Genomic DNA, 13629 nt, shown 5'->3' with positions numbered 1-13629 from the left:
CATTATATAGGTGCCTTCCAGTTTCACTATTGTCCCAATGCTCCTGCCAAACTGACTGTGCATAGGTCCTGATAAATGTCTTAGCTTCATCTTTAGTTAATGGGGTTTTTAGGTCTACATGTTTGATTTTGAGTGTTCCTTTGGCCAGAATATCCACCTGCTCATTTCCCTCCACACCAACATGAGCAGGAACCCAAAGGAAGCATGTGGATAATCCTTTTAGCTCCATCCTGTACAATATAAGGAATATGTCATTGAGAAAATAGTATCTCCAAATGATGATTTGCCAGATTTAATACTCATTAGAGCAGACAAGATGCAATAACAGTATTATTTGTTTCCCTCTCTTCGATCCACTGCAGGGCCAGTAATATTGCAGTCAACTCTGTGGTATACACTGAGACATGATCTGATATTCTTTTCTTGATATATGACTCACTTGCTGGGATAAAGACTGCTGCACCTGCACGCCCTGTATCAGGATCTTTGGAGCCATCTGTGAATATAAACATGGAGTCTGAAAAATGTAAATCAAAGTAATTCTGTACTATGCTGCATTCTGGAAGTTTCTTTGACATATCCTTCAATTCCAGCTGTATGTTTAGATCTACAATTGGTGTTGGGAATCGGTAAATTTGTCCGGGATGACAACACAAAGCATGGCCGCAGTTTAAAAAAATAAGATAAGGTTAAGGAATTGCACATTAAAAATTTACCCAACAAATTTATATTGCTCCAAATCTTTGACAAATTCCACACATAAGTGCCCATAAAACCCTTAAACTAAGTGACTATTAAAAATCTAACAGAACTATCAAACTGTAAAAAACAATAATATTTTTGTTTGCTGGTTTCATTTGCTTTATGCTTTGTTATATGTTATATGCTGTTTACTCTACAGCTTTCTGTTGGCTAATTCATCTGTACACTATCATGCTGAGCATATGTCTGCTGTATCTGTACATTTGTTGTTGTCAATAAATAAATAAAAAGGATCCCCAAACGGTGAAAATTCTGGCAAAACATCAGCAGATTCATCATTGACCATATTTAAGGAGATTTTGCATTATTGTGGGGAGAATGTGATATTTTGCTTTTATAAAAGTCAACAAAAAGGCAAGTATTTTATAATAATTGTATAATGCTTTGTATTGTCCATGAGGTTGTACATTATAACAATTTAAATGTCAAAATCCAACAACAAAAAGGCTGTAAAAACTGTCAACATATGGCTCTTTTTCAACATATAATAAGGACTACCACTAGCAAAGTTATTATTATTTGTTTATATATTTATATACTGTTCTGTATACCACTCTCGGTCCCATGTACACTTTATTCCTTTTTTTGCAATGAAGATATAAGGGAGAGAAAAAAAGATCCCCAAACGGGATCGCACTAAAATAAATAAATATACAATGTATGTAAAATTAAAGTGACGATTATTTTATTCCCGCAAGGCTTCATTAACATGGTGTATATTATTGTTTTTATAAAAACTCAGTTTCTGAGTTGCCTATTAACACTAACTATGTATTTCCAACTTTTTGTTGTTAGTTGATGACTTCTTTTACACTTGAAACCTCCTCTTACTGTCAGTAGACAGAAACAAATCTTTATCAGAAAGCCACTGCAGTGTTTACAAAACGGAACGATACAATCCCGAGCATGATTTCACCTCGGGACTCCTTATATGTTGGATCAAAACAACAAAGCTCTGTAAAGCTAGACACAACATCCGCTAACAATATTTTCATTTTATTAAAATAAAATTATCTTATTTATTTCAGCAACTGACACATTTAGGAGCAATATAAAGATACAATGGAGCTTAGAGATCTATAGCATACAGCGTATTTAAAAAATATATATTAAAATTTAAATTATTTTATTAAAGGGTTTATCTTAAAATTGTTATTTATTCTGTGCGCTGCTGGACTTGGGAAATAATAAAAAATATTATTTAAATGTATTTGATTCCTGTTGTTCGTATTTCATGTTTTAAAAGTCGATGTTTTTTTTAGCTTTAGATTTGTTTGCAAGAAAGTTGTTAGTTGATGGCAGGTATTTTTTTTTTCCATTTACTGGTGCTTTTACTTTGAAACGCATGCCGGAAGTGGTCCTTGTTGCTGGGAGCGCTTCTGCAGCAGTCGAGACTTTCGTTTTCATTTCTTCACCTGAAACAAACTGGATTCATGTTGTTGGAGTCATTAGATTAAATAAACATGGCAGGCTTGGAGGTGTTGTATGCCTGTGCAAGTGGCAGTATCAGCTGTCCTCAGGACGCCCTTGTGTGTTTCGTTCACTGGGAAATGATAAAGAGTGGATACAGGTGCATCGGGTCTGGAGATGAGGTAAAGTTAAATGAGCTAACGTTAGCTAAAACAATCTGACGTGTTAACGCTAACAGCTTTTTAAGTGTTATCTCACGGGATGTCTTGCAGAAACGATAGCTAACAGTTACACCAAACTCTGTTCAGAAATCTGTCGTTTTAACGCTACGAAGATCGTTAGCCATCATCGCAGTAGTTATTTCTTTGGGGGCGGGATTTGATTATTGCTGATTTGTTAATTAATTCTAACAACGTTGACAAACGTTTTCACTGCTCGCTGTAACTTGTGATATTAATTCATATGATGGAGGTCAAAGGATTTACATAAGATGAACTAGATATTCAGCAAAATACCTGCGGCTTTGTGAATTAGTTATACACCGAATTGAAGAATGGCTCTTAAATGTTCAGAATAATACATTTGGTCTGTTTTTTATCAAGGTTATCCGGTGTGCTTTTTAAGAAGAACCTAAAATGTCAGTTTTTTCCCATGGAATTCTGTCCTCGCTAATTTGCCGCCTGCCTCAGTTTATATTAGCGTTAGCTTCCTAAATGAGGGTTACTTACTGTGTGTAAGTTAGCTGACTTTATATCTAATAACCGTAACTATAACAATTAGGCAAACATATTGAAGTTGTGTTTTAACGAGTTGTCGTGTTTTTATGCTGAAACAAACTGCTGTTGTTTTAAAAGAGAGATATTATGACGAGCTCTGAAAACTGTCATGTCATCTGTAGCTAGCTAGTTAAATTGGTGTTGTGTCACTTAAACTAAAACACCACATTGGTTTTAAGTTATGCACTCTTAATGTGTCTTTCTCCACCTCCCTCCCTCTCTCTCACCTCCAGCCTCGCAGCACTGATAAGAAGTCAGAGCTGCTGCCTGCTGACTGGAGCAGCAACAAGGAGCTGTACAGTCTGAGATATAAACCCATGGACAGTGAAACCCAGTTGCTGCTTAAAGCCATTGCTGTCGACTCCACTTTGATCTTCAACCTGATGGTAGGCAAAGCTGACAAACGTATATGATAATATGCCTAATGTGAACTCATTGATATACTTTGAAAGCCAAATAGGTTGACGTGCTTGCTTTACGTACTTTTGGAGTAGAATCTGTGCTCCAGTTGGGTTCATCAAAAAGTCAATTATCAGGAGGCAAATGTGAAAAGTAATACGACCACAAAACCGTTACTGTGTTTCTTGTGGTTCAACATTATTCTTGATTTGGTCTTTTTTTTTTTCTCAGCTCACTTCTGAAATTTCTTTGTTGGGAGTTATTCATTTCCTGATTTTATATGTTACTTAAATCTAACGTTTCCCCAGACATGTTACTCTACTTATACTCAAATGTAAATACCTGTATCATTTGTGTGTTTGACCCTTTGTGGTTGCACTTCTGACTAAACCCAACAGTGTTGTCACAGTATACGTATTCTGCGTTCCAGACTACTGGGAATTCGTATATTTCCCAGCTGAAATTTTTGACCTCAAAGCGTTCCAGGTGCATGATGATTCACACCAAAAATTGAACAAAAACATGTGCGCACACAACTGAACCCACGGCAGTGTCCTTGGTGTACCTATAATAACATTGGGAACATATTTCTATGTTAATTTACAATATATATTACAGGCAAATATACATTATGTTGCCTTTTAGTTTGTGGTTTATCATTTACAATGTGTGCTTCCATCGGAGGAAGTCAGAGTACATAGTTTTCCTCGACTTCGACTTCAAGTGGCGTTTCAAGGTACCTTTTTCTAGTTGGAGGTCGGAAATTCCCAGTTGCCTGGAATGCAGCAGCAGCATACCTCTACATCACTGTAGCAAGGTGAGAACTTCCACTGGAGCTCAGGGGAAAAAAGGTTTTCAGATGTTAAGATGGTCTCTAATATTCATCATCTGTTCAGTTATCAGTGACCTGATATGTTGCGGTCAGATGTCAGTGGAAATTTGTGGCTCAGCAGTCTAATGTATAATACTGTAAATCATCCTAGCTGTTTTCTGTTTCAGTCTCCTTTACGTGTTACCCTGCCAAGCTTTCATTAAAAGCCTGTGTGTTTTGGTTCTGCTTTATTTTGAGAAACAAATCTATAACACATATTGATCTTTTGCTGGTGTGTTTCTGTGATTGTGTGTCTGTTTCTGTCTCTTTTTTTTTTTAAATGCATGACATGTTTGTGTGTGAAGAACTCCAGCTCACAGCAGGTGACAGACTTGACGGTGAACATCAGCGATCATGTGGATGCTGGCCAGTTGCGCACATTTGACAGGTGACTCTTTGTTTTTTTTCATTGTGGTTTGGGTGCTGATTTTATTGGCCATGGTGAAAAGTACCAGCATTTGTTCGCTGGTGGTGAAGAGCTGGGATCTGGCACACTGACATTTTTATTTTTTAGGTAAACCATAACTGAATTATTGGAATGGAAAGTTGGTCCAGATATTTATGTTCCCCTAAGGATGCATTGTTAAAACTTTGGTGACCCTCTAACTAATGACGTTCCCATCAGCCTCAGCTATACTTTGTATTTTGTGCTGATTAGCAATTGTTAGTATGCTAACAGGCTAAACTCACAGAGCTTCTAGCGTTTCTCTGAGTCTTGTTCGGACGACCACTGGGTGGTGCCAAAATAAAACAGATATTCTCAATCTGTTCCCACTGGCTTTAAAGAGTGACAACCCACTTGTTCTTTTCTGCACTCACACATAATAGGGTAAAAAAAAAAAGTACAATTGAACAGGCGGAGAAATCTACAGCTGAAAGAGACACAAACTCATGACTTTATACTTGTTGTGGTGACAATTTAAAAACTGATTATAAAGAGTTGTGCGACAGTTAGACACCATCCAGGATTGTTCACCTATTTTTGGATTTCCTACCCCCTAAAAAAACAAAATAAGACATAGTTACTGTATCTATTAACACATCAGAAAATATGCTTTTGTTTTCTTCTGGTTGATGCTTGTAGTTTAATGTTTTCCACAACAGGACGCTCCGTTACCAACTATCAGAAAGTGTTAAACTGTACAAAACAAGGCAGAAAAAGAAGAACTTTATTTTGATGAATAAAGTTAAGCTTTTCTTTTGCAGTGTGTTCAAAGACGGAGACAGTTTGTCAGAGAAGGTGAAGACTCAGCTGCTGCCCTCCCTGGACAGACCGAAGGGACAGACGGCAGAGAGGAGGAGTCGGAGTGAGGAGGAGGAGGAGCGAAGACGAAGACGAGAGGACAGCGACCCCCTCGGTATCCCACACAGACATCCTCGCCAGGGAACTCAGCCACACTGGTTGGTAATGACAGGAAACTGTCTGTCTCGGTTTAAATGCCAACAATCTTACTCTTCCAACTTTCCCTTACACAGAAAGTATTCTTTTGTAAATATCTGCTTAAATATCGTCTAAAAGTAACAACAGGTATAATATAGATGTATTTTGTCCAAAATGTGGTCAATATTCTTAAATTTTAGAAAAACTAAATGTTTTCTCATTTGAATTTATCAGAGGTACAAATAAAAGATAATAAATGAGAGAACTAAAGCTTGTCTGGATTTAGGCATTTTCAGGGTCACATACACTGAAATATTTGTTGCATACCATCCACCAAGCAGCATTTAAACTTCTTACTGTCCTAATTGGTTTGCCTGTTAACTCCTCCATCAGCTTCTTGGAAACTAAAGTGTAGAATAGTTGTGGGAACCAGGTCATGTTTGTGTCAGGTAAATGTTTTTTTGTTTTTTTCTTTAGAAGCTTTTCAATCTTCTAGGATAAATCCGAGGCCTCAGGTAGTCTCCATTACATTGAGAAATTTATAGTGACAAACAGTTTATTAAGTCTTCATTACAGTATCAAAAACTGTTTTTTTTTTGTTGTTTTTTTCAGGATAAAAATCTCCTGGTTTATGCACTTTTATGACATTGATCTATTGGTTTCAAACTTCTGTGTGCATTATTGAGCTAAACTGTCATTATATTCTCATTGATCTAGAAAAGTCTAGTTCACCCTTCTGAAAAGTTTAGACTGTGGCTTAGAGAGAGTTATTTTGCAAGAGTTGAAACGATTAGTTTCACCAAGCGACAGAAAATTTATCTGCAACTGTTTTCATAATCAGATACTTTGCCCCAGTGGCCCTATTACTCCGTCGTACGCGTGTGACAAGGACATAACAAACATACAAATGATGCAACTTTAAAATGGGTTCCTGTGTGTAAACCACACACACAACCCTCTCACACTCATGCAGTTACAGACACAAACACACACCCCTGGATGTGCTGAGCTTGTGCCGTGTAGAAAGTCTAGACAAAGGAGCTGTTTGTCGACTGCAACCGCAGAGAGCGAATCAGGACAGAGCTTGAGTTGTGTGTGAGTGTGAGATTCAGTCACTGCCCCCCACCCCACCCCCACCCTCACCCCACGTAAGGGGAGAAAGAAGGAGAGAGGAATGAAGAATGAGAAAGCAAAAGCTGAGTCAGAGCTGCAGAAAGTGCGAGAGAGGGGAGGAGGAGGTGGAGAGGGAGAGAAAAGGTCAGCATAGAAAAGATGGAGAGACGGAGCTGACGGGGCTGATCCAGAACACCTGAAGTTTGGATGGATGATTCAAAAAACACACAGAAGATCTTTGTGTCCGTCAGAAAGCAAACTCAAGCCTGTGATTCACTTTGAATATTTATATTTACCAATGAGATTATAAAGTGGGATTATAAGTGATGTATAATGTCAAGGTTTAGGATTAGGTTTATAATAAAGTAAACTTTTGGGATCTGTGTGTGGATTTTGGGTCACCGCTTCAGAAAAGTGTGTAAGATGGATGATGGGAGGGGCCGCCACTAACGACTGTCTTCATTAGTGATTAACCTTTCATCCATTGATCACAATCCTGCGTGAAAGGTGCACGTCCCCCCGTGCTGTCCTGAGATGTGTAACATCATGGTTTAAAACTGAAAATCAGACCGGTTTCGTTAAGATAGTGAAATAAAGCCCTCCAATACCAACCCTTTAGGAGCATCTCTCCCTTCCACTTTCTATTTTACAGAGCTTTAAATGTTTTTCTTTCAACCTTACTCTTTTTGAATCCTTGATGTGCATGCTCGACGTTTTCTGTGTATTTCCACACCTCACAATCTTTAAAAGATTACAGTTTCCTTTCGACACATGCATCCTGTAATTTCTGTCTCTCTGGGTAATTTTTGGTTCCCAGTTGAATTTTGAGAAACATCTTAAAGTCAGAAATCATCTTCAAATCATCCATTGTTTTTTGTCCTCTTGTCACACTGGATTCTTGTTTAAGCAAAGAAGCTGCAGAATTTTAATTTGTTTAAAAATCTGCTGATTACTAAGACTCCTCAGCGTCCCCATATTACCTTATTGTTCTTGAAAATGGCATAAAACAGAGAAAAATGCTTGTTAAATTTTCCCAGAGCCTCTTCAGAGTCTTTAACTTTGGTCTGATCATCGATCCTAAACTACAGATATTCAGTTTGCAATGATATGAAAAGCAGCATATATTCAAATTTGAGAAACTGAAAACGGCAGTAGAGCTTTTGCTTTATAAATAACTTAAATGAGTCTTGAATTTCTGTTATCGACTTTTTCTGCACTGATTTTGATGTCAGCTCTATACACAGACAGTGTTTCCCATTAATTAACGAGACCACGGCGGCCCGCCACAGTCTAATTTGCTCCGCCATAGTTTCAAAATGAACCGGAAAATATTTTTACACATCTCGTGATATATTACAGACCTCTAACATTGTGTTTTGTGGGCTACTGTAAGCTCGCATGCTCAGACACTTTGACCTTCGACTCGAGACAACCCCTTTTCTTTTGAGGTAACTACGGTAACAATAACGGCCTGTTTCTGTCACTCGTTTGTGAGAAGGCGATTAAGCTAGCCACGCCTACATTTGGAGTGCACATGTATTAAAGCCTTCATGGTAAGTCCACTGAAACGGACCAGTGCGAGCTGACAGGCAGGTTAGCGACTTTATCCTGTCAGTTTCTCTCTTTACAAAGACAAGTGTTGCAGAATGAGAGTCCTACCTGAAGAGAAGGCTGTGAAGTCTTCATGTTACGCGATACGAGAACCACATGCAACATTATTTATCAAGTTTGGACTCTGGTTGGACTTAATGAATGTAGCGCGAGGACACACACAACGCCTGGTTTTCAAAATAAGGTTTCTATACAGCATGGAAATGAGATTAATTGGATTATATTCACAGAAAGTATAAAACATATTACATGTGTCCAATAAAAGTAAAAAAAAAAACTTATTCTATCTTCTATTCTTTGATTTAGGGTTTTTGGGAAAACATGAAATAAATTTAACTTTTGTTGCTGTTTCATCACCATTTATAGTTATACAATGGGTTTATGATCAAATAGTTTATTATCACAACATTGTTTACAAGCGTACCAAGTTCTTCATAGATAGCCTCTTAATTTTTGCACCAAATGAATCCATTTAACTTTCAAATGTACAGAGGGTTCAAAGCCCACCCACCATAGTCTCTTAAAATCCTGTGGGAAACACTGACAAAAGTTGGTTTGGGTGCTTTAGAGATCTTTAGTTTTAAAGTTTACGTGTGTGTGTGTTTTTCAGGCCCGGTCCCATGATTCCTCCGTTTGCAGCTGGAGGAGCAGATCTGGATCCCTTTGGGTAAGTCTGTCTCTCTCACTTATAACAAATCCTACAAATGTCAGTTAGATATATATTCAAGCAACAGTGTGTGGTTTTGTTCTAATCTGGGTTTTGGGGATGGACAGTCAGTGTACGCATGAGCACACACACAGCAGAGGGTTACTCTACCAGCTAAATGTGAAGCTCTGACCACAGATATCAGAGCTTCCGGATGCACTCTGTAGAGACAATACCAGAGCAATCGAGCAGCACACCCCGAGTCTGTGTTTAGTCCTAACATTAATTATACATCAGCTTGAGCTTTTTAATTGGCCTTCAACAAAGCTTCACTATTTAAGTGTCCTGTACTCTGTTACTGCAATTTATTCAGCTTATCACAAAGTACATTTTCAAATAGAAAAACACCTTATTTTTCTTGTAAAAGTAAATTACCAACTTATATTTTAAATTGATCACATACATGGCTTTTGGTGGCATCAGGTGGTTTTTTAGCCCCCACGTCATCCATTATAATCCTGGAACATACTACTTGCTGTGTAATAGCACTGATGAAATCAATTTTTAAAACCTCCTCCTTTCATCAAATAAAACATGACATCGCTCACTGATGTTTTACTGGTTTGAACTTTTGAGGAACATCAGTGTCATGCCAAATAATAAATCACCTATAAAACTGAAATTAAGAGAAAATGTGAAATTAAGAGAAAATGTGTGAAAAATTAAACACACGTCCTCCTCATTCATCCTCCCTTTCCTTCACTCTTCTCTCTCGCCCCCTCAGGACTCGAGGTGGCGGCGGGATGATAGTGGACCCGTTGAGGTCGGGGTATCCTCGCTCTGGTTTTGACCCATCCAGCGGCATACCAGACATTCTGCCTCCAGGAGCTGTTCCCCCGGGGGCTCGCTTCGACCCGTTCGGACCAATCGGACAACGCAGACCAGGGTGAGACACACACACACACACACACACACACACACACACACACACACACACACACACACACACACACACACACACACACACACACACACACACACACACACACACACACACACACACACACACACACACCTCTGTCTGTCCTAAAGGATAAGTCTATCTTGCTTGATGCTCTCGTGCCCACTTGTGAGTTTTTGTTGCTGTAGTTGTTTCTCTGCAGCAAAGCGATCCCTTCCTAACTTGATTCCAGTGTTAGGTGATGCAGGACAAAAACAGTTCTCTTTCTGTGTAAAAATGTGTGTAGAAATGTTTAAATCAAGACCAAAGACTTACCTCTGGTCACTCCATTAAAAGTACCCTAACACTCAGTCAGGGCCATCACCTTACTGACAAATCATCTTTTTTAGTACTGGTGCTTCAATGTGGGTATTTTTATTTTACCTTTTTTTTTTTCTTTTTTTATTCAAACATCCTTTTAACTGATGTTTTAATGTGACTGTTTGTTTTATTTAACTAGTTATTTGAATTATTTGTATTTCATTGCTGTATGTTTGTCCTATGTATTTTTTGTGTTTTGAGACCATGTTGCATTCTGATTTTACACAAAAAGAAATTGATTGATTGATTGGAGTTTAGCTGATATGAATCTTCAGCAGACTGAGTTAGACAGATGGGTTTCTCTCAAAGTTGTGATCACAGATACACCTGTATCCTGGTTGACCTCCATGTTTGTGATACATGTGATCCATTTGCTGTTATCTTTTTGGCTCAGCAAACTGAGTTAACTTTGGCACCATTAATCTTTTATGGGACAGGATTGATTTGCTTTGCACTGCATTGCAGCCCACACTGTATGATTACAAATCACATTTTTTTTCATCCCACTGAAGTTTGCAGGTGTAGTAAATTTGGAAGATAGCCACATAATTTGACAAACTCAGACCACTGAAGACTCATTTTAGATTTGGTTAAACTTTAGACTGTATTTTTGCAAACAACGAGGACTTTGACTGGATTTTTGATTAATCTGATCTAATCTAAGTTGTTCTTTTTTAGACTAAGAAGTTAATTTAGATTAAGCATTAAAACTGAAGAACAGATAAATCAATAATTATTAGTTACGTAATATTGTTACTCTTATGTATGGTGGATGTCCCAATCATATATCTAATGATATTGAGTATCTCAGAGTAATACAATACATATATTTACCTAATTATTGCTTAAATATGTATCGGACACATTGAAATAAAACGTGCAGCCTTCTAAATCTGACACACCTTATTTATTCACAAGCGTCTTCATCAAAATACTGAAGGTCCTGGTTCAAAACTAGACAGTTGATCATCTGAAGTTATTGATATGATGGGAATGAACTGGAAACAATCCTTGCATGCAGAGAGCAGACAAACCACGGCAAATTTTAATTTTGGCCTGACATCAAGTTAGTGAAAACTAATATGACCTGCAGCCGGTGACGTTTGTCATTTTTCACAGGTGAAAGTGGTGATAAGAGCTTAATATTAAGATGAGAAGCTGCTACCTGAATGTTGTGTGAATGAAAGTGAAAATATGATGACCGTGCAATGTGTCTGTGTTTTTTAGGCCGGACCCAGACCACATGCCCCCACCTGGCTATGATGACATGTTCATGTAGCTCCCAGATGTGTTTCCTGTTTTTCTACTTCCTGTTTGCTGCATCTTGCCCTCCGGCCAGTAGGAGCCAGGCGGAAAGTTCCCATCTTCACCCCCTCGAGGGTTTGGTTTGATTTGGTTTAGTGGCCCGCAAATAAAAGTTTTGCCTTCTGATTTTCTCCTGTTTTTTGTTTTGTAATTGTTCATTTCATATAACTCATGTATATATAACTTATGTAGAAGTTCCCTCCTCTGGATTTAAAATTGGTGTTAAATATACACCAGGAAACCAATGGAAGCTGAATACAGAAACATTCGCACAGTCATCAGTAAATCTGGACATCTGTAAGCCTTATTATTTTGAAAGGGTCATTTCCTGAAGCACCCAGCAGGTCGGGAGGCTGTAATCTAACTGAAATGTTACGATGTCGACCAACACAGCATGTCTGCATTTGATATATTAGATTCTTATAGTTTTAATTTATTTTGAAAAAAAAGATGGGTCCTTAAATTTCTGTTGATTCAATTCAAAGCTTAAAATTTGGTTCATTACATTTTTTTTTGTTTGTTTGTTTGGTTAACGAAACATCTCGAAATACTCTAATAAAAATCTAAATATTTAAATTCTGACTTGTGTTGGTGCATTTTAGTGCTGTCTGTTTTGTTTTTTCTGGAAACATTGTGCAGAAAATACTACTAATACAGTGACATTTCTCATGTAGGCCTCACTGAAATAACAGGACATTTTTGCTATCTTCTGCAAATTGGCTCGAAATTGTTAAGTCCTGATCATTTATTCTATTTGCAGTCTATTTGTTCACAGTGTAGGCAGAAACCTAGCTGTGGAGGGTGAGAAGAACATTAAAAAGATCCAGGGATAGTGTGATCTCCCCTTTTAAGGATCAATGGGTAGACTGCAATTAATCAATGCAAACAGACCTTGCTAATGTGCAGTCCAATGGTTATAACCACTGGTGGTTATAAACACAAAAATATTTATTTGTGAATGAGTGAGTGATCAACATGAGCCATAAAAACCTAGAACAGGCAGCTAACAATTAGACCCTACAATAAGTTCAAAATACATATGCATACAAGGCAATGAAAAACACATAAAAGCATTTTATTTTAATTCAAAAGGTTACAACAGGTTTAGTGAAAAAATGGATGCCCCTTTTTCTCACACTTGCAGGATTTGCAAATTCGCTTGCAGCACATGGGACCACGCCTCTGTGCTAGCTGTTATAAACAGAACTGAATTAAACATTATTCTTTTGCATACTGAATAATCAGAGCATTCACAATAATAATTCAAATCAGCAGTGGCAGATGTGTTGAAATTGCTTTTCAGCTCTCTTTTTCTTTCACTGTCCCTTCGCTCCCCTGCCGTGTACCTACCCTGCAAAAAATGGGGAGAAAATGGAAAGTTCCATTTACAACCACAAAAAGCAAACGGACATGTTAGGAAACCAAACAAAGTTTTGTGTCTGTCTCTGCTCAAACACACACTTACCTTAATATTTTATCACAGTCATTTCACCTTTTCACAGCACACACACCCACCTGCTCAGCTGTGGTAAGTAAGTAATCACATGCCAAAATATTTATACACTAAAAGCCATTTGCAGCATACAGAGCTTTACCGCCACCCTGTTGATCCGCTGATGCGAACGTGGCCTTGTTAGGGTCCAACTCGCTGATACAACAGTGCCAGAAATGTAAAGTTTTTATTGACTATGTCTTATATGTGTAAATTTCAATTATATATTTATTTTGTCATAGTTGGTGGTGTTTAACTGGACTGTATCCTGGACTACTTCCCCGTATACTGGGATCAGTCCTGGTCCCACCTGCTACTGGCCCAGGCTCCTGACAGGTACCTGGGAAAGGGACCATATGGACCCTATACTGTCTAGAGTATAAAGTACCTTGGTCTTCGAACTTATTTTAAACTATGTTTAACTAAAACATTTGGTAATTTATCACAACTGCAAACATATTTTCCAACTTGTTTAATAACAGAAGCACAAGTCTGGATAACCCTTAAGCGAATTTTGATTTACAAGCATGTAAAGTATGTAA

General features: G+C 37.9%; 1 protein-coding gene across 1 annotated transcript; it reads left to right on the top strand.

The window, feature by feature from the left end:
* The first annotated feature begins 2125 nt into the window (after positions 1-2125).
* Positions 2126-12174, top strand: psmf1 (proteasome inhibitor subunit 1). Its single transcript, XM_038696906.1, has 7 exons — positions 2126-2354; positions 3182-3334; positions 4524-4606; positions 5425-5619; positions 8934-8990; positions 9754-9915; positions 11518-12174. Exons 1-7 carry the CDS (start codon positions 2226-2228, stop codon positions 11567-11569), a joined length of 831 nt encoding a protein of 276 aa, XP_038552834.1. The 5' UTR covers positions 2126-2225; the 3' UTR covers positions 11570-12174.
* Positions 12175-13629: the final 1455 nt, after the last annotated feature.

Source organism: Micropterus salmoides, unplaced genomic scaffold (genome assembly GCF_014851395.1).
Source record: "Micropterus salmoides isolate LMB-PRFRI ecotype aquatic unplaced genomic scaffold, ASM1485139v1 Ms_hic_scaffold_4, whole genome shotgun sequence".
NCBI lineage: Eukaryota > Metazoa > Chordata > Actinopteri > Centrarchiformes > Centrarchidae > Micropterus > Micropterus salmoides.
The sequence above is the reverse complement of the archived record's forward strand: the minus strand, read 5'-3'. Positions and strand labels throughout refer to the sequence as shown.

Bases quoted from the DNA above. Each gene is read 5' to 3' on its own strand.
- psmf1 (XM_038696906.1), top strand. From the start codon at position 2,226: ATGGCAGGCTTGGAGGTGTTGTATGCCTGTGCAAGTGGCAGTATCAGC. The intron at 3,335-4,523 runs GTAGGCAAAGCT...TTGTGTGTGAAG, and splicing joins CTTTGATCTTCAACCTGATG to AACTCCAGCTCACAGCAGGT. The intron at 8,991-9,753 runs GTAAGTCTGTCT...TCGCCCCCTCAG, and splicing joins GCAGATCTGGATCCCTTTGG to GACTCGAGGTGGCGGCGGGA.